The sequence below is a fragment of the Mustela nigripes genome, chromosome 3, assembly GCF_022355385.1.
Source record: "Mustela nigripes isolate SB6536 chromosome 3, MUSNIG.SB6536, whole genome shotgun sequence".
Lineage (NCBI taxonomy): Eukaryota > Metazoa > Chordata > Mammalia > Carnivora > Mustelidae > Mustela > Mustela nigripes.
Window position 1 is genome coordinate 69,822,739 of NC_081559.1, and position 21,164 is coordinate 69,843,902.

The following is a 21,164-nucleotide window of genomic DNA, read 5'->3' on the forward strand; positions in this document are numbered from 1 at the left end:
TTACACACAAAATAATTTCAGAATTACTACACAAGTACCACTAATAACAACAAATGGCTAAGTATAAAGATCTCTTTGTAGGTTATGATTCTTAGAATACTTTCCCTCCAAGTCTGTACAGTCAAAATATTTATAAGCTACTTAAATTAATTTTGGGGTATGTTATGAATTTGTTAGGGTCATTTATTTCTATTTGTATTCAAGTTTAGGGTTTGCTTTTTTATCATTTTTTACTTAATTTTGTTCTTTGCATATGTGAAATAGTTGCATAATTCAAAAGTCACAACTAAATAAAAACGTATCCTCCAGCCTTATCCTCCCCAAACTGCCCCCCAAAGCACTCCTTACAGATAATTATTTCATTGGTTTCTGGCTTAATTCTTCCTATGTTTCTCTTTTGCAAAAATAAGCCTTATTTTTTTCCCTTCTTTATTACCGAAAATGAACCATAATTAACATAGAGGCATACCTCATTTTACTGTGCTTCACGGATATTGTGTTGTTTTTGGCTTTTTTTAACAAGTTGTAGGTTTCTGGCAACCCTGCATCAAACAAGGCTATTTGTGCCATTTTTTCCAACAGCATTTGTTCACTTTCTGTCTCTGTGTTACAACTTGGTAATTCTCACAATATTCAAACTTTTCACTGTGATGATCTGTGATCAGTAATCTTCAATGTCACTACTGTAACTGTTTTGGAGCACCACGAACTGCACCTCTATAAGACAGCAAACTTAATAGTGACATATACTGTATTCAGATTTCTCCATCCACAGGACATTCCTCCATCTCCCTCCTATTCCCCCCAGATCTATTCCCTGAGACACGACAATATTGAAATTAGGTCAACTAATAACCCAACAGAGGCCTCTAAGTGTTCAAGGGAAAGAGTCACATATCTCTCTATTTAGATCAAAACATAGAAATGATTAAGCTTAGTGAGGAAGGCATGTCAAAAGTAGAGACAGGCCAGGGCACCTGGGTGACTCAGTGGATTAAGCCACTGCCTTTGGCTCGGGTCATGATCTCAGGTTCCTGGGATGGAGTCCCGCATCGAGCTCTCTGTTCGGCAGGGAGCCTGCTTCCCCCTCTCTCCTCTGCCTGCCTCTCTACTTACTTATGATCTCCATCTGTCAAATAAATAAATAAATAAAATCTTTAAAAAATTAAAAATAAAAAAAGTAGAGACAGGCCAAAAGCTAGGCCTCTTGTACCAGTTAGCCAAGCTGTGAGAGCAAAGGAAAAATTCTTGAAAGAAATTAAAAGGACAACAGGGGTGGGTGGGGGGACTGAATTGGAAGAAATCAGAGACGAAGACAAACCATATGAGACTCTTGACTCCAAGAAACAAACTGAGGGTTGTAGAAAGGGAGGTGGGTTGGGGGATGGGGGTAACTGGGTGATGGGCATTAAAGTGGGCACATGCTAGCATGGGCGCTGGGTGAGACACTCAACTAACGAATGCCTGAACATTATTATCAAAAACTAACTGAATTTAAATTAAAAATGATTATAATAGTAAAGTTTGTGCCATGTTTATTTTGCCACAATAAAAAGAATTAGAATCATGTTTTTTTAAAAAGTGCTACTCCAGTGAACAAATGAATGATAAGAAAGCAAAACAACCTTATTGTTGATAATGGAGAAAGTTTTAGTGGTCTGGATAAAAGAGCAAACCAGCTAAAACATTCCCTTAAGCCAAAGCCTAATCCAGAGCAAGGCCCCAGCTCTCAAGTCTCTGGAGGCTGAGATTGGTGGGGAGGCTGCAGAAGACAAGCTGGGAGCAAGCAGAGGCTGGTTCGTGAGGTTTAAAGAAAGAAGCCATCTCCACAGCATCAAGGTGCAAGGGGAAGCCGCAGGTGGCCGATATGGAAGCTGCAGCCAGTTCTCCAGAAGGATCTAGCCAGGATTATTAATGAAGGTGGCTACACTAAGTAAAAGATTTTCAACGTAGATCAAATAGACTTATATTAAAATAATATGCCATCTAGGAATTTTGGAGATAGAAGTCAATGCTTGGTTTCAAAGCTTCAAAATACAAGCTGATTCTTGTTAAGAGCTAATGCAGCTGGTAGCTTTAATGCAGCTGGTAAATTTAAGTTAAAGCCAATACTCATTGGCCACTCCAAAAATCCTAGGGCATTTAAGAATTATGCTCAATCGGGGCGCCTGGGTGGCTCAGTGGGTTAAAGCCTCTGCCTTCGGCTCAGGTCATGATCCCAGGCTCCTCGGATCGAGCCCCACATTGGGCTCTCTGCTTGGCGGGGAGCCTGCTTCCCTCTCTCTCTCTCTCTCTGTGCCTGCCTCTCTGCCTACTTGTGATCTCTCTGTCAAATAAATAAATAAAATATTTTTTAAAAGAATTATGCTCAATCTATCTTGCCTGCGCTCTATAAATGGAACCAAAAAATCTGGATGACAGGACATTGGTTTACAACTTGAATTACTAAATATTTTAAGTGCACTGTTGAGACCTACTGCCCAGAAAAAAAAAAGATTCCTTTCAAAATATGACTGCTCAGTGGGGCACCTGGGTGCCTCAGTGGGTTAAAGCCTCTGCCTTTGGTTCAGGTCATGATCCCAGGGTCTTGGGATCGAGCCCCGCATCGGGCTCTGTGCTCTGCAGGGAGCCTGCTTCTCCTCTCTCTCTCTCTCTCTCTGCCTGCCTCTCTGCTTACTTGTGATCTCTGTCAAATAAATAAATAAATAAATAAATAAATAAATAAAATGACTGCTCAGTGACAATGCACTGGGCCACCCAAGAGGCCTGATGGAGAGGTGCCGTGAGACTAATGATGTTCTCATGCCAGCTAACACAGCATCTCTTCTGCAGCCCATGGATCAAGGAGCAATTCTGACTTTCAAGTCTTATTATTTAAGAAATACATTTCATAGGTTATAGCTGCCACAGATAGGGATTCCTCTGATGGACAACTGAAAACCTTCAGGAAAGGCTTCACCATTCTAGATGTCACTAAAAATAGTCATGATTCATAAGAGGTCAAAATAACAACATTAAATACAGGAGTTTGGAAGAAGTGGATTCCAACCCTCACGGATGATTCTGAGGGGGTTCAAGCCTCTAATGGAGGAAGCACTCCCACTGTGGTGGAAACAGCAAGAGAACTCAAAGTGGAACCCGAAGATATGATGGCAATGCAGCGATCTCATGCTGCCGCCTGAGCAGACAAGGAGTTGACTCTTACAAATGAACAAAGTAAAGTGGTTTCTTGAAATGGAATCTACTCCTGATAAAGAGGCTGTGAAGACTGTGGAAATGACGACAAAGGATTTAGAGTGTTACATAAACCTAGCTGACAGAGAGGCAGCACGGTTTGAGAGGACTGACCCCCGATTTCAAAAGAAGTTCTGCTGTGGCTAAAACACTATTGAACAGCATCGCATGCTGCCAAGAAACTGTTCATGAAAGGAAGAGTCCACCAATGTGGCAAATTTCACCGTTGTCTTATGTTAAGACATTGTTACAGCCACCTGCACCTTCAACAACCAGCTCCCCGATCAGGCACAGCCATCAGCACTGAGGCATGGACATCCACCAGCAAAGAGATTCACCCCTCACTGAAAGCTCCCATGACAGCATTTGCAGCAATGAAGTATTTTTAAATTAAGGCACGTACGTTGTGTTTTCAGACATAATGCTATCACATGCTTAATAGACTACAGTGTAGTGTGAACATAATTTTATACGCACTAGAAAACAAAGAAACTCCTTTGACTTTATTGCAGTGGGTCTAACGGAAATTATCATATCTCCAATGTCTATATATATCTCTCTATAATTTTTTTTTCTATGTATATTTTCTATCTGGATATCATTCCAGATTAACTCATAGAAATCTTCCTTATTCTTCCTAATATCCCAGTTTATTTGATCAGTGTCCTATGGACAGAGTTTAGGTGTTTTCTAATATTGTGCTGTTACAAGTAATCCTATAATAAACAACTCTGGGCATATGTAATTTCCTATTTGTACAGGAAATTCATAAGGGTAAACCACCAGAACTTGGACTGGGAGATAAATGCAGGCCCAGTCTTGTGAGCTGTCATAAAACCCTGCTAATATTCTAGGCCTTCACATTTGTACTGGCCATATATGAATGTGTTTGTTTCTTCACAGACATACTAGCTAAGCATATTCAAATCTTTTGAACTTCTGCCAATTTGAAAAGGTGACAGTGGTCACTCCGTGTATTTTAATTTGCATTTCTCTTATTGTTCATGAAGCTGAATATCATTTCACATATTTTATTAAGTCATAACTTTTTTGGTGAACTGTGTCTTCTGTGCATTTTTAAAACCACAATTTAAATCTTTTCTTAACGGAAAAGTTACTTCAATAATGCCTTCAAAAAAAAATAATGCTTTCAGACTTGGTTTCAAAAAGAATAAAAAATGAAAACTGGAAGAATATATGACTTGACTAAGAAGAACACTAAATATCATTTGAAACTATAATGTCCCATTATAGTTCAGAACACACTGTGTTCTGAATAGTCCATTAAAAAGTGGCAGTTGAATGTTATGAAAAATGCATTCAAGTACAATTTCTTCGCACTAACAAACATAATTGGCTAACCCCACAAATAACCCTGCTGCTAAAGGTCAGAGTTCAGGAAACAGGCAGGGGAGAGACATTTTGTTGTAACAGTTTCATCACACCCACCTCGTTAGTACAGGTAATTCTTCGAGGATGAGGGGCTTCCTGTTGCAACTGATACACTGTAAAGAGAGAGAGTAAATCATTCCATATGAGCTCATAGAAAACGTCCTTATTCTTTTAAGTGTTTGAGTTTATTCAATTAGTCTCCTATGGACAAACATTCAGGTTTTTTCTAATATTCTGCTATACAAATAATCCTAAATGTCCCTTTTGTAGAAAGTTTGACTATATTAGGAATCACAAATTGGCTGCTTTTTTACATTCCCAAGAAAACTGTGGTACTGTCCTATTTGCTATTAAATTAAAATTTGTTAAGAGCAATGCAAAGAAAGCAGAACAATCTAAACTTAATGAAAGCCCAAAAGCAAGCATAAATAGCAAAATCAAAATCCATACAAATGTCTTTTTACCTCTTAACAAATCAGTACTGGGTATTTGGCTGTGTTCTCCATAATCTGGTCTTTTATTTTCTCCAATTCTTGGTGGATGTACTGCATAAATCATGTCTCTCATATAAGCCAATAATGGTTATATATTCTTAAAGCACATTATTACATGTCAAACTTGAAGCTAAAATTAGGATTTATGTTAGAAGTAACAGATGTGCTGCTTTTCTCCCCTATTTATACTGCAAACGTCTATCTTCAAAGATAATCTCCCCTAAAAACCAAATTTCTGAGCCAAAGTTATCACCGTTTCTTCCACTGAGCAAGTGCAGCACAAGATAGAATTCAGGTACTGAAGGAACTTTGTTAACTACTGAGGAGGGTAATTTTTAGAGTGATACCAATACTATGATATTCTACCCTCCCTTCAGGCTTTCTGATTTGTAATGAAGAAATAAAGAACAAAAAATGGTAGTCATCAGAGAAAGTATGCTTATGTTTATCTAACTTTATCTCTTGGAGGTATTTTTTCTTCTATTTCTACATACATAATCACATATAATTGAATGTAAGTTAATAATGTATTTAAATACTTAGACATTTTGTCACCATAACATCAAACTAACCAGCCTTCTGCAATTGTCAGATAATGAATGACTTAAATTTCAATTGGACAGGGACCCCTGGGTGGCTCAGTCGTTAAGCATCAACCTTTAGCTCAGGTTGTGGTCCCAGGGTCTTGGGATCCTGCCCTCATCTGGCTCCCTGCTCAGCAGGAAGCCTGCTTCTCTCTCTCCCACTCCCCCTGCTTGTTCTCTTGCTGTGTGTCTATCAAATAAATAAATAAAATCATTTTTTTAAAAAATTTCAGCTGGACAGGGACTCCTGGGTGGCTCAGTCAGTTAAGCATCTGCCTTCCGCTCAGGTCATGGTCCCAGGGTCCTGGGATCAAGCCCCACATGGGGCTCCCTGATCAATGGGAAACCTGCTTCTCCCTCTCTCTCCACATGTTTGGTTTGCTGTTTTCTAAATATAAACCTGGTTTTTTTGTTTGTTTTTTTGTTTGAACTTGTACTCTCTCTCTCTGTCAAATAAATAAATAAATTCTTTAAAAAAAAATTTCAACTGGATATCATTATATAGACTCCACTTCTGATATTTTTATATTTATCATAGGGACATATGGAAATACACTTAATTACACTATACATATATACACACATATATAATTAGACTATGTACACGTATATATGTATGTATATACCTAAAATATACACCAAGCACATATACAGACATACTTCACTGTTCTGTATTGCTTTGTAAAGGGAATATATACTCTGGCAGTTAAGAATCTTAACTCTTGAAACAGATCACTTGGGGCTTGAACACTGGAGCTTTGCCATCAAACCTATATACTTTACCTTGGTTTCCCTCATTTGTAAAATGGAGATAATAATAGTTTCTACTTCACAGATTACTGAAAGAATTAAATAAGTTATTATATGTGGGAGATGTAAAATAGTTGCTAACACCTAGAAAACACTCAATAAAGATTAATATACATAGGTGACCAATACTAATACATAGAATTATTTACATTACTATTTGGTTGCTAGGATGTTTCTTGAATTCACCACCAAAACCAGGGAAATGCTGTAATTTAAAAGGTACCAAGACAACATAGCTTTCCTACTTAAAAACCAAAAAACAATCAAACAAACAAAACCCACTCCCTCATAATGTATGAAATTCTACTGATAGAAATGAATTCCTTTGTCTTTTACTCCTCATTGCAAAAATGTCTGACATTTTACATATTAAAAATAGTTTTAGATATCCATATTTTATTGTGAAAGTCTATTTTTCAAAAATATTCCTGTGAATACGCTGTTAAAGATAGAGATGATATGGAAGGAATAGTTCTCAGCTCTCGGAGAATGTTAGAAAGAGGAGAGACCAAGTCTGTCCAGTCCTGAGACTGACAAAACACACACAGCACCCAGACACCCCCAGATAAATCTCTATCCTCCTAACAGAAGCCAACACATGATTTGCACAAAGGGAGGATTCTTCAGGTCCACTCCTCCATATGGCTAACTAGTCCATGTGAAAAGTCAATGCACATTTCCACTCTTAGTAATCCTCAAAAGATCAGTTCTTCTTTATCAAGAAAATGCTTGGGAAAGTACCGTCACCTATGGAAACTAAATTATGAGAACTGAATGGTAGTCAAGAAGGATCTTAAAAGTTACTGGAGAATATAAAACATCGATTTTGATTCAAAGCACAAATACTGAAGTATATGGTTATCACCAGTTATAGATTTACCCATTCACTAAGCACACATTAAGATAAACCAATTTAAAAAAAAAGGAGTGATAATATCCTCACATGAGAATTGTAGCCTTTATTTTAACCAGTATTTCAAAGGATATAGCTGAGCTTCATGGAAAGGAGTAATTTTTATACAAATGTTTCCTCATTTGTGACCAATGGTTGGTTTACCTTTAAGGCCCATTTTTAACAACTAACATAGAAGGGGGACCTCAGCTATTGTAGAACTGAATGTAACATATGAATTCAAGGAATACCTATCGGAAAGACCATTTAAAAGGTCACCATAATAAAGACTGACTAATTTAGGCTCTTCTCAATTTAGAATTCTTGGTAATTTAAACTGGAACTCAGGTGAAATTTAAATTGCACAATCATTAAATGATTCACCAAAAATTAATTGCTGAATTCAAGATGAGAAGACATATGATTTAGAGTACTTAACATTTTTCAATCACCTTAGAAATGTCAATGCTTATATCGTCATTGGTGAATTTCTCAGTACCCTGAGACAGTAACAAAATTGTTAATTAAGTTTGGCAATCACAAATAGGTATCTTGAGGTCAAATAGGCTCACATGTTTGGTTTGCTGTTTTCTAAATTTAAACCTGGTTTTTTTGTTTGTTTTTAAAGATTTTATTTATTTGTCAGAGAGAGAAAGAGACAGCACAAGGAAGGGGAGCGGCAGAAAGAGGGAGGGAGAAGCAAGCTTCCCGCTGAACAGGGAGTTGAATGTGGGACTCAATCCCAGGACCCTGGGGCCTTGACCTGAGCCGAAGGTAGACACTTAACCGAGCCACCCAGGTGCCCTAAATTTGTTTTTAACATTTAAAAACTAAGAGATTTAACAGTAACAACAAAGGTAAAAGAGAATTCCACTTCCAAAATATCAGAAAATGTGACAACATCCGAGCAAGGGCTCGATAAAGGGGAGCTCATTACAACCCACTCCCTGCAAACAAGGCATCCAGGCTCCACTTCCCCTCTGGGCCTCGTGGCACACTCACCTTGTTTATTACAGGCTAAGGCACTGGTTTAAGTCAAGCAATTTGTATCAAAAAGCAACAGAACGGGGCGCTTGGGTGGTTCAGTCAGTTAAGGGTCTGATATTTGATTTCCACTCAGTTCACAGTCTCAGGGCTATGAGACCCAGCCCTGCATGGGGCTCTGCACTCATGGGGACTCTGCTGGAGGATTCTTCCCCCTGCTTCTCCCGCTGCTTGTGCTTTCTAAATAAATAAATAAAATCCTTAAAAAAAAAAAAGGCAATAAAACTATATTTATTTTAAAAGAGTCCTGGGGCACCTGGGTGGCTCAGTCCTTAAGCGTCTGTCTTCGGCTCAGGTCATGATCCCAGGGTCCTGGGATTGAGCCCCACATGGGGCTCCCTGATCAGTGGAAGCCTGCTCCTCCCTCTCCCACTCCTCCTGCTTGTGTTCCCTCTCTTGATGGCAAATAAATAAATAAAATCTTACTTAAAAAAAAAAAAAAAAAAGAGTCCTCAACTTAGGCATCTTGCTGGTTTTATTTTCCTACTGGTTCATATTTTTAAGTTTATAGAATTACGTTGGGTGGAGCTCAGGCACTGAGATTACTAAAAGAAACTATAAAATTCAGTAGCAGAATTGTCACCAAAACAAAAAATGCCATTTTAAAAAACATAGTAGCTACTGTAAGACATTTAGAGATACAAAAAATACAAATCACCCATACATTTACTGCTCAATATTCTTCAAGGGGGGAAAAAAATCACAACCATGATTTAATAACTGTGAGGCTTCATAGATGATCTTACACAAACAAAAATGTGCAAGGTACAAGTCAGAGAAAAGGGAACAAAGGTAAATTGAAAACCCGAAAATGTAGACAAGAATCTTAAAAAGGCTTCTAGCCAATGAGAGAATGAGATAAAATCTCTAAGAAGTAAAGAACATTAGTCATTTTTATACATTCTTTGAACTATACTCCCCAGAAATAAAAAGGCACCAGCAGGGATGAGGGAAAAAGCCTCTATGGCAATATTTTTAGAGACTGTTCATATTTTACTTACTATAATTAGCCCAAAGTAGCAACCTATTAAAATAAAGCTATCTGTTGTTCTGGGAACATAAAACCAAGAATCTGAATCGCTGCTCCTTCGTCAGCAAATTCCAGCAATGTACCGATACCAAATTGAGGATAACTCAACATTTACAAAGATGTTAAAAATGGGTATTTAAAGTACAGGTTTCTTAGGTTGCTTATCCAACTTTATAGATAAACAAAACCTTCCAGTACTGCTGTCTGCAATAGTGCATTCATGGATTTCTTTTTAAAGCTTCTCTGATTATATGAATCCTCTTTCCACTTTTTAAAAATCTGAAATATCTTTTACTTGAAGAAATAATATTCTCTAGGGAGAAAGGAAGGGAAAATAAAGGACTAAGAACCTAAACTCTTTGGAAACGATTTTTACTCTAATGCAAATTTTAAAGAGCAATATAGAATTCAAATTCAAATGCCTCCCTTGTGTATTTGGGAAAGCAATTCCTATAAAAAACAAACACACGCAAAAACCCTCTTTTCTTCTGCCTCTTTTCAGCCACTCATTCTATCAAGATAGCCCCGACTTATCACTTACACAGTACTTTCTCATACAAAGAATTAGGATTTGAGAATAACTATACTGCTTCAATTCTTAGTTAGCTTCTCTTGGCACTAGTTTTTATCAGCCACTGAAAACAAGTGGCCTCAAGTTCAATATGGAATTCCACGCAAACTCAGAGGGATGAGATGCATTCCAGACATACAAACCATAGACACACCTTATGGATACACTCCTTTTTTCCCACAATTATTTCTGGGCTATTCTCAAATCCTGCTGTAAATTAATTTTTCAATAATGGGTATAAAATGAAATGAATCTTCCTATCTAATGATCTTATTATTTCTCTATCACTTATAAAGCACGATAACCCACCCAATTTAAAATTATTTGTATACTTACAGTAAGATTTCCAAACAGGAGGTCTATATTCATCTGTATCTGGAAGAATAAACACAAAATTAACATTATTGAATATTGATACTTAATTGCATATATTTAATATAATTAAACTATATCAGTATATATTTACACATATATTTAATATATATTTGTTGAGGTCTATGTGTCCTAGGCATTGTGTTAGACTCTAAAGGGCATTCACAGGTTTTTTAGTCTTGGTCCTTACTTTCTTGGAGTACAGTTTCACAAAGATGTTCAAAGAAAGTTACTGTATTTATCCAACTGGTTATCACATAACAACACCAAGGTTAATTTTTGCAACTCATTTCTCACAGTCACTAATAGTCAATAAACTCTTTGCATCTTCGGGCATAACCCCGTAACAATTTCACTGAAAGATCCCTTAAATCACTGGAATTTTTCTTTTTCAGTAATACTGACCAGGTAACACTTAATCCTTGGAGATGTACCTTCCCCATCACATTTGGGGAATTCCAGTATAAATGGTTTTATTAACATCAGGAGAGAAGAGCAGCAAGGTACTTCTTCATTCATCATGGATAACCACAACCAAGAAATGAGAAACATTCCAATGGAAGACAATGCATCCAGGGACCCACAAAGGAAATGAGGTTAATATCTGCTCTTCAGTCCATCTCCCCTCACTCTGCCTGAATGAGGACTTAGGAGTGTAAAGAGGTGGAAAGAGATGAGAATACAAACACATGATGGGGGGGCGGGATTAGAAAAAAAAAGAGGCACCAGTATGGTCTCATCAGTAAAGCACAACTCAGTATTCATTCTGTTGGTATGAAGCTCTGCCTCCAAGATCACATAGCTAAATTGGCAGACACAGCAACATGGAAATCTGTGGCCAGCTACGTCACCTAGTTCTGCTGGCACCCGATATAAACCCATTAAGGAGTCAGGTCCAAAAGATCCTGGTCTCCAAGGAGGCAAGAAAATTCCTGGAAAGTTTATCGTGAAGGTTGGATCTAGCATATGTAGGTTAAGTAAAAATGATAATAAACTCACCATTCCCCTCAGCCTTTAAACACTTCACTAATAAACCACACAAATATTTCAAGCCAGAGGGCTACAGCAAGACTATTAATGACAGGCATAAGAACACAAAAAAGGAAATTCTAAGCCAATTCTAGAAATTGCTTGGCATTCAGAAGGAGTGCTCAAATATGTTTTTTAATGAACAAATAAAAGATTATATGAATAAATGAGTAACGAAGTAACAGAGCAAAATACAGTTGGTTCTCATTATTTGTCCTAGTTATATTCTACAGAGGCCACCTTGAACATCGCATAAGTGAACGATTGCTCCTAGCAGAATACACATGATTAGGTTCCTGTATGCCTCTAGTCACAACATTCTCTTCAGCCCATCAATACATAACCTTGTTTTATTTGTGCTTCTGTTTAAAGACACCTTATTTAATAAACATTGTGATTCATTAATACTGAACTCATGGCCAACAGCACTTTAACTCCTGACTCGGGGAAGCTCATCTAACACTTGTATCTCTCTGTAAGATACATCACAGCCTTCCCGAGCTTAGCAACCCCAGACATCACTATGTGTGGGGGCCATTTTAAACAGAGAGGACAAGGGAAGCTCCACGTTTTATACTTCTTCTGGACCCTACCTTATGTGCTTCTTCCCTTGATTTCAATTTGCACTTTCTCTGTAATAAATCATGACTGTATTAGTCATGTATCAGTGACTGACTGTATCAGTGATCACTGAGTTCTAGGAGTCTTTTCAGTGAATTATCAAGCCTGAGAGAAGTTTGAGGGAACCTCCTCCAACTTGCAGTTGGTGTCAGAATTCAGGGAAGCCTTTGGGACTGTGCCTCTAACTGTGTAGTTGGCTCTAATTCCTTACAAGCCCTGTGCAAAGACTGTACAGAAGCAGTAAGAGCCTTCTGCAGACTCCTTTGACTTTGGAGAAGGTGAGAAAGAGGCTAATTCTCGAAATTCTGCCCCTGGAGAATTGTGTATCTAGTCCTAAATGGGACTTTCTTAGGGAGCATCAACTTTTACTTAAAGCTGTGTGACTTTAGGAAATTTACTACCTCTCTGAATCTTACTATCTATGGAGTAACATCATCGTCTAAAATGGGAACAGTAACAACACAGGTTTGTTGTGAGGTGCAAACCAGGAGTCATACATAGAGCTCCCTGCACTTAGGAGACTTAGTAAATGAGCTCCCTCACCTGCCCTCACCAAAAGTGAATTTAAAAACACAGTGTTGTTACCATATTAGCTGCAGGCCATTGTCAATTATTTCAAGCTGTGCATTTTCTTCTTATTTGTTCTTCCCTGTATACCTACTGTATTACAGAAGACACGATTCAAGATGCTACAGATCACAACTTTGTGACCAAATAAAATGAGCATTTAACAATTAACCAAGAACTAGTGGGAGGAAAGTTTGTTGTTTCCCGTAATATTTAAACAATTCTAATGATTAGTGACTTTTAAGAGTCAAGTTTGGGTTTTAGAAGTCTTTTCCTAGCAATCTATTTTTTGCTGATGGGAGTGCAGACTGGCCCGACCTCTCTGGAGTGCAATTAGCAACACAAGTCCAAAGCCTTTAGAAGTGTTTAATAGCTATCTGTTGCCGCAGCGCTCAAATAAGATGCTCTCTGAAAGAAAACACTTAAAAAGTATGACAATCTTCCTTATTTTAAGGCTGGCAATCTTAGGTCATGTTGGTCTTTTTGTTGACAAAGTTAGGTAATGGGTAAGCACCACCATCCTCAGAACTCAGGGGAAAGGAGCCCATGGAGGGGACATGGCTGGATGGTTTAGAAAAACCAGCCTCTTAGCGAGCAGCATCAGGTAGTAGAGTTGGGGAAACTGATTTGTCAGGATCCTACATTCTTCTGGAAGGGAAGAAACAATACCCCACTCTTTGATTCCTCAGACTCAAAGTTAAGGAGTTCTGTTATAGAAGAAGCTCACAGCTCACACCAAATCCACTGGCAAGAAAAGACAAGGACACTCCTGAAATAAAATGACCTTGGAAATGGATTAACTGAAACTAATGATGAAGAGCCACCCAAATGGCTTATGGGCTTATTCTGACCCAGCATGGGGCTGATAAGACAAGTGTCCTCAACCTTCCCAGCATTGAATCGCTGAGGGTAATAACATGAACTAACGAACCGCCACCTGGACCTCCAAGTGGGGTCACTACCTTGACATGGGCCACATCTGGCCAGAAAGAGCATCCTAGCAGCAGTTAGGCAAGCCACTACCAATAAACAATATGGGACTGGTCTTTAACACTGACAGAAAGTGATAAGGAATACAGATGGTGTACTATCATAGTGCACATCTCCTTCTGGCCTTTGGAAAAGGATGGGACCACTGCGGGACTGAGTAAGACTGCTGGGGCTCAAATTTGGAGGAGGAGGAGGCTGCTTAAAGAGGAAGACACTGAACTTCCTACTACCTGGGGCGCTGATTAACCACCACCACCACCAACCACCACCACCAGGACTACCATCACCACCATCACCACCACCACCACAGGAGTATATTTGGCCCCTAACTTTATATAAAAAGACATGCTTGTTCCTTCTGTGTACCTTCTGACCCAGCAGTTCTGTTCTCTTTCTAGGAATTTATTATAAAACAATTAAAGATATTTAGAAAAATCACAATATAAAAGAATATCACTATAATATTACTTCTTTTTAAAAAGATTTTGTTTATTCTTTTACAGAGAGATAGGGTACAAGTGGAGGGAGGGGCAGAGGGAAAGGCAGAGAATCCCAAGCAGACTCTGCACTGAGGGCAGATCCTGATGTGGGGCTCAAACTCTTGATCTTGAGATCATGACTTGAGCCAAAATCAAAAGTCATCCTTTGATGAACTACACTACCCAAAAGTAGTGATACTACTTTGAAGACTACAAAACTGGGAGGCACAGTCCATTAAGCCTCAAACTGTTGGTTTTGGCTGAGGTTGTAATCTCAAGGTCATAAGATTGAGCCTCGCATTGGGCCTCGCACTGGGCATAGAGTCTGCTAGAGAGTCTCTCTTCTCTCCCTTTGCCCCTCCTGCTCATGCTCACTCTCTCTCTCTCTTTCTAAAAATAAATAAATCTTAAAAAAAAAAAAAAAGACTAAAAAACTGTATGTATTCAACCTAAACACCCAACAACTAAAAACCAATATGATCAATTATTACATATTCCAGTTTGAAGATGCCTTGACTACATCAAAAGGACTTCATTTTGTAATCCATTAAAGGTCTGTTCTCTTTTAAATATTTTTAAACTAGTGGTTCTCAAACTTTTGGTTTCAAAAATCTAAATTCTAAAGAGCTTTTAATATCTACTGATATTAACCATATTACAAATTAAAATTGACACATTTTAATTTATTTTCATTTGTTTTTTTTTAAAAAGATTTTATTTATTTATTTGACAGAGGAGATCAGAAGTAGGCAGAGAGAGAGGAGGAAACAGGCTCCCCAAAGAGCAGAGAGCCCGACGTTGGGCTCAATTCCAGGATGCTGGGATCATGACCTGAGCCGAAGACAGAGGCTTTAACCCACTGAGTCACCCAGGCGCCCCTATTTTCATTTGTTTTAACAAATTTTTATATGTTACTTTGTTAAAGTGTTATTTGTTCATTTGTTAAATAATATAAAAATTATATTTTAATACTTTTATAAAAGATAACTTTATTTTTCAAAACAAGAAACTTGTTTTACATTTTGCAAATATCTTTAATGCCTGCTTTCATTGAAGACAGATTCTCATACCTGCCTCTGTATTTAATATATTGTGATATCACTTGCCATGTATCTTCTGGAAGATTCAACTAGATACTTGTGAGAGAATGAGAGTAAATAAGGCAAATAGTGTTGTCTTCTTACTCTGTTTTGACTTTTAGAAACTCAGAAAAAACTTGGGGACCCCCAGAGTTTCCCCAAACACACTTTTAGAATAACTGTTTTAAACCATGATTTTTTTGGCATATCTAGGATACAGGGTATAGTGAGCTAAGATACATTTCATCTAATAGAGAAATACAAAAGTTAACAAGAGAAAAGAGATGAAATTATGTGGTCTTTTAGCAGTCTACAGTCCTTTCAGCTTGTTCAAAGGAAGTTACGGGCCAAAAAGTACCAGATGTCTGTGATCTGCCTACAGCTAAAAGTTTTAAAGGCTCCGCTCACCTTGTTTTGATTCTGTCAGAAAAACCATCTATGCCAAGCATATAAACATGAGAGACTTCCATCACTAGAGCACAACCAAGAATGACAGCCAGACAACCTATGAACCCAGGTCAGCTCACCTTAAAACCATCTTTAAAAACCCAGGGACAGCTGCTTAAAATAAACTTAGCATGATATGGATGAGTGTTTAAATCAGGTACCTACCTACAAAATCCATTAAAAGAGTTTCTTCCTTGCCTGTGTCAGTAATACTTGTGTATCTACTCAAAAGATAACTTTATTTAAAGAAAGTTATGTTGGCATACTCATGTTAAAATAATCAGAAAGTTTCATTCATTCAATAAATATGTACTAAACATTTCTATGGGTAAAAATGTCAGTTATGAGGTGGGTCCAGATGTAATTTATGCCTTCAAGGGAAGTAAGGAAAATAAATGGGTATTATTATACAAACAAGGTAATATAATATAAGTAATAGACAAGAGAATAATAAGAATAGTACAGAATACTCTTTAACATAATAGGAGTTTTACAAACTATCATTTGGTCAAAATGATTGGCAAGAACAGGTCCCCAGTATTTGCTGAACTAATGAAAGTATAGAAGGAAAAGAAGGGACCATTTTTACTTTTTTTTTTTTTTTTTAAGATTTTATCTATTCATTTGACAGAGAGAGGACGAGCACAAGCAGGCAGAGGGGCAGGCAGAGGGAGATGCAGGCTCCCCACAGAGCAGGGAGCCCTGCGTGGGGCTGGATTCCAGGATCCCGTGATCATGACCTGAGCTGAAGGCAGAGGTTTAATTGACTGAGCCACCGAAGTGCCCCAAGAAGGAGTCATTTTTAGCCAGAGTGCCAAAAAAGAAAAAACAGAGTTGGTATCCTCTGATGAGGGCTTTGAAAGACAGATGATTTTTAAAGTCAAGGGGCTGAAGGAAGGAGACTAGAAGTAAGAGGGAGAACAGCATTCTGAACAAAGGAACACAGCGAGTAAAGGCACAGAAACAAGAGAGCTCAGGAAGTGTTTGAGGAACCACAAATAATGCAGACTGGTTGAAATAAAAAACACACTGAGGAAAGCTTGAGACTCGGGCACTGGAGGGACTGGAGGGATCCTGGGCTGAGTTGTCCAGGAAGCATCTATAAGTAATGACATGTGTTTTCTTCTGCTGGGTCCTTACTTCCCACTAAATACTTTGATGTCTACAGAGAGAGGGGTACTGTAGCCAGGCCCAGAACAATTCTCATGAGTTGGAGAAAACAAGCCAAGCAGCAGAAAGGCCAAAGGTAGAAGAAACAGCCAAGAAAACAGATGGGGCAAAGACTGGGAGGATGTGAGGAGTAACGAGCCCAGAAATCACAGGTGACGGGCAAGGTCTGAGAAGGCAGATGACGGTGCACTGTCTAAGCAAGTGGGATAGTAAAAAGACAAGGACTGTTGGAGACGTTCTCCTCAGTGACTGTAAGCAAAATCGAAACAAATAAATGCAGGAAAACAAGGGAAAAAAGAGACCTGTAAACTGTATGGAAAATGAAGACCAAGTTGATTAGTATGTACAGTTTGATTGCACTTTTAGAAATGAAAGAAAAGCTGTTTGTGTGTGTATATATGGGGGCAGAGGGCCAAAGAGAGAGAATATGAAAGATCTAGAATAGCATATACTCATTTAAATAACAGTTGTCATCTCTAGATCAGCCTTTCTCATCCAGGTTCCTCATCCAACCCACAGAGCACAGAAAATGCTGTGAGTGACTATTTTCTCACTTCTCCCATGGATGGGTGTCTCTCTAGAAGCACAGAAGAGAAGTTAACTTACTATACACAGTGGATGACCTAGGCCATTGGGCATTATTTTTTTCCCAGAACCAGGATGGTGACTTTACTTGTCTTATATGTCTATATGGTTTTGAAAAAATTATGCAATGAATATGTTACGTTTGTACTAAGGAAGAAAGAAATCTACTAAAAACAAAAAGCAAAAGTTAACTATCTGTAAGAACAGAAAACGGGGAAACTAATTCAGAGAAAAGTCCCATTTCACAAACTCCACAGGCTAATTTTTTGAGTGGGCTCTTGAAATGAACACACTACCTGAGAAATCAGATTCCCGGTCTGAGAGGCCTGGAAATCAGAGACAAATTTTGTGGCAACTTTACACATCATAGGGCACCATCCTCCTAAAGAGTCTTTGAATTCCCCTCAGAATCTCTATGCAGGTCTTCACTTATCTCCTCTCCCTGTTCTAATTGAATCTGCAGAATGGCAGACATTCATTAAGGAAAAGAGAACAGTTTCATAATGAATTTTTCTTTTACTTTTGGTTAGCTGCTAAAATTGTGAGTTAAGGAGATCTTACTTTTAACATATTTTATCATGTCTAGGAAAAATTATTCCAACTTTTTTCTCGCTTTTTAAAACACAAAGGTTCAGATTTAAAGCAAATTCTAGTGTTAACTTTCTTTTGCCTGTAATTTTCACCTGTGCTGCCTTTTTTCTCTAAATGTTAGTATTTTCGGGACATTCTCTTTTTTTCTTTATTATTAAAAATTTCAAAATGCTCATTTGTATCTTTATACAATGATTTCAATATCTTGGTGAAATATACCTAGGATAGCATCTTTGATAGGCTATATTATAACTCACAATATTAGGGCTATTTGGGAGGTACTCAAAGTATTCATTTATTGACTGACAAGAATAAATTTATTTATGAACACCCTAGTATTCTTCATTTTTATATTAAACCCAAATCATCATGTAATTGAGTAAATCTCTGTGCTGTCTCCACTTGGATTCTATTTACATCCAGCATATCTACAGATGTTGTTGAAAATGACTGACTTTAGAAAACAAAACAAAACAAAAAATTTCATTCTTTTTATCACATAGTTTGTGTATCATTATACAGTATACAGTTATATGAATTCTTTGGTTTAGAACAACATTCTTCTGGTTAAGTTTAAATCTGCTTAGCTTTTTAGTTTAAAAAATAAACAGTTCACTGTAAAACAGACTAGAATGTTAAATTTAAGATGTTTATTGTTTCAAGGCTCAAACCAAAAATGTTTTTGCAATTTTTTAATGATATGATAGCTTTTTCTCAAACAGGACTATGCTGCATTTGAAATGAGGTTTAGACTAATGAGGCATGAACCCTTAAAAACTGTGATTAATGTTTTAAAGCGCATTTGTTTCAGACTGCCTTCGGTTTGAAAATTAAAAATTTTGATTTCTGCAAAAAGAATGACATTTATTGACAAGAAAAAGAGCTTTTCTTCCCTTCAAATGAAGACTCACGTTTCAGCCAACTGGCAGGAGATTCCCTGTCCTGCTTTAATCAGAAAATGAAAGGCATTAATGACATGTTGCTATTCTGTTTCTGTACCAGTTTTGGCATAATAAATAATGAGACGCTTGTGATCACAAAACTCTATTTTACTATAAAGTGATCTTTTTAAAAGAACAAGGGCATAAAATTCACAATAAATAACAAATAATTCTATTGTTAATATTTGAGAGACTAACAAAAGAAAACAATGAAACTTCCTAGTCTAAAAGAAATATATTTGGGGGGAAAATAAAAATAAATAAAAGAAAAATATTTCTTGGAGTACAAAAATTCAGAGTAAAAATTAAAAGGCTCATAATAACACGAGCAATTTTAAACAAAAGAGGAAACAAATAAAAAAGTGCCTCACTAGGTTTCTAGGTATCTCATATCCTGACTAAAACTTTTTCCTTGAAAATGTTTCAAACATTGGGAAGTAAGCACTTCAGCTAAGATAATTAAAATTCACTCTGCAAAGTCATGGCCAAATCAGGTCAGTTAAATTCACTCTTAGAAGAAAAGTCATTTAAAACTGTTCCAAGTTGAAAACTGATGTGTCATAATATAATTCTGACAGAAATAAACTATTTTTAAGACCAAAGATAATTGTTTTTAATTCTTCAGAGAATAATAACCCAGAACCACTAATACATGGAAGAAAATTTCTGACTACAACTACAGTGCTCATATGTGGCTTCACCAAAGATCTCCAAAAACAAACAGTTCATCAATGCAGTGTTCATCTCTTCACCATGGACCCAGAGCTTGGGCCAACAAAGCCTCCTGAATGAAATGTGAACCAAACTTGGAAACCTTCTCCTTTTTAAAACTCAAGTTTGGCCTTTTATTAAAGACCTAAGCAATGTTTCCTCTAACCAGCTTGGCAGACCTCGCAAACAGACTACACAAACAAAGTCTTTCTGCTGACTCAACTTTTCACTATACGCTAAGAAACAAAAAGCTATACACAGAAACTGGGTCATTCAACTCAATTCAAAGATAAGGGTTGTCATTTTCCAACCTACTATTCCTTCTTCTAGACGGCAAATCCTAGCTCTCTAAGGCTTTTTCTTTAAAGACTCTGATCATTTCTGATACTGTTTATCCTAGTATGTTGGCACATTCACAGAAAAGTCCTCAGATAGGCTTACTTAACCACAAGGTTTTTAACAAGAAAAGTTCAAGAGGAGATTTAACTCCTGCCAAGCCTCCCAATAATATCTAAACATTCTCAAATGGCTTTCATTTGGATTTTATTAGGTAAGTAAATAAATCTACCTCTAATATCATGACACATTTCCTAGCCCTTTACCACAAAAAACAGAATACACTAAACTCAACAACAACAAAACAAAACAAAACAACAAAAAAAAGATATCCTTCTACTTGATTTTTCTATAGCTCACACTTGTAAAATCAGACTGCAATGAGTTAACTCTTCATGAAGTCCTTGTAATTCATCTTACCATATGGTATAGACATTTCACTACAAACACAAAAAGAATATACCTGATTAACACTTTTCCAAATCCAACAACTTAGACTTTTAACCACCCAGGGTATTCGAAGTTACAGATATTAAAAAGGTAATCACATGGACACTCTTGGGATAATTTTTGCTTTTTATAAGTTCTGGAAAATAACCAACTAAAACTCTACTTTTAGTGGGGAGCCTCCTAAATAGTAATCTAAGAATCATAACTCTCTTGTCTCAGATGCACTCATTTCCTTCAGTAGAAACTGTGTACAGTTGACCCTTGAGCTGCGCAGGTCCATGCATATGTGGATTTTTTTTTTTTTTATAAATGCAGTAGAGTATTGTAAGTGTATTTTTTCTTCCTTATGATTTTCTCAATGACATTTTATTTTCTCTAGTTTACTGTCTTGTAAGAATATATAATACATATAATATACAAAATATTTGTTAGTCGACTATATTATTAGTAGGGCTTTGTAGTTAAGTTTTGGAGGAATCAAAAGTTACACTCAGGGATGCCTGGGTGGCTCAGTCAATTAAGAGTCTGCCTTCAGTTCAGGTCATGATCCCAGGATCCTGGGGTTGAGCTCTGCATCAGGCTCCCTGCTCAGCAGGAAGTCTTCTTCTCCCTCTCCCTCTGCTCCTCCCCCTGCTTGTGCTCTCCCTCTCTCTGTCAAATAAATAAATAAAATCTTTTAAAAAGTCACACTCAGATTATCAACTGTGAGGGGAGGTGGGCACCCCTTCCCCTGTAACGTCTAGGC

At 37.4% G+C, this 21,164-nt stretch overlaps 1 protein-coding gene across 2 annotated transcripts in view; it reads right to left on the reverse strand.

Annotated features, from left to right (window-relative positions):
* Positions 1-21,164, reverse strand: part of CHN1 (chimerin 1) — a 211,735-nt gene that overhangs the window by 152,506 nt on the left and 38,065 nt on the right. For both annotated transcript variants that reach the window (XM_059394198.1, XM_059394199.1), the window contains exons 2-3: positions 10,388-10,426; positions 4,684-4,739 (exon numbers count right to left, since the gene is read on the reverse strand). In XM_059394198.1, the coding sequence (XP_059250181.1) occupies positions 4,684-4,739; positions 10,388-10,426 (95 nt within the window). The remainder of the gene's footprint in view (positions 1-4,683; positions 4,740-10,387; positions 10,427-21,164) is intronic.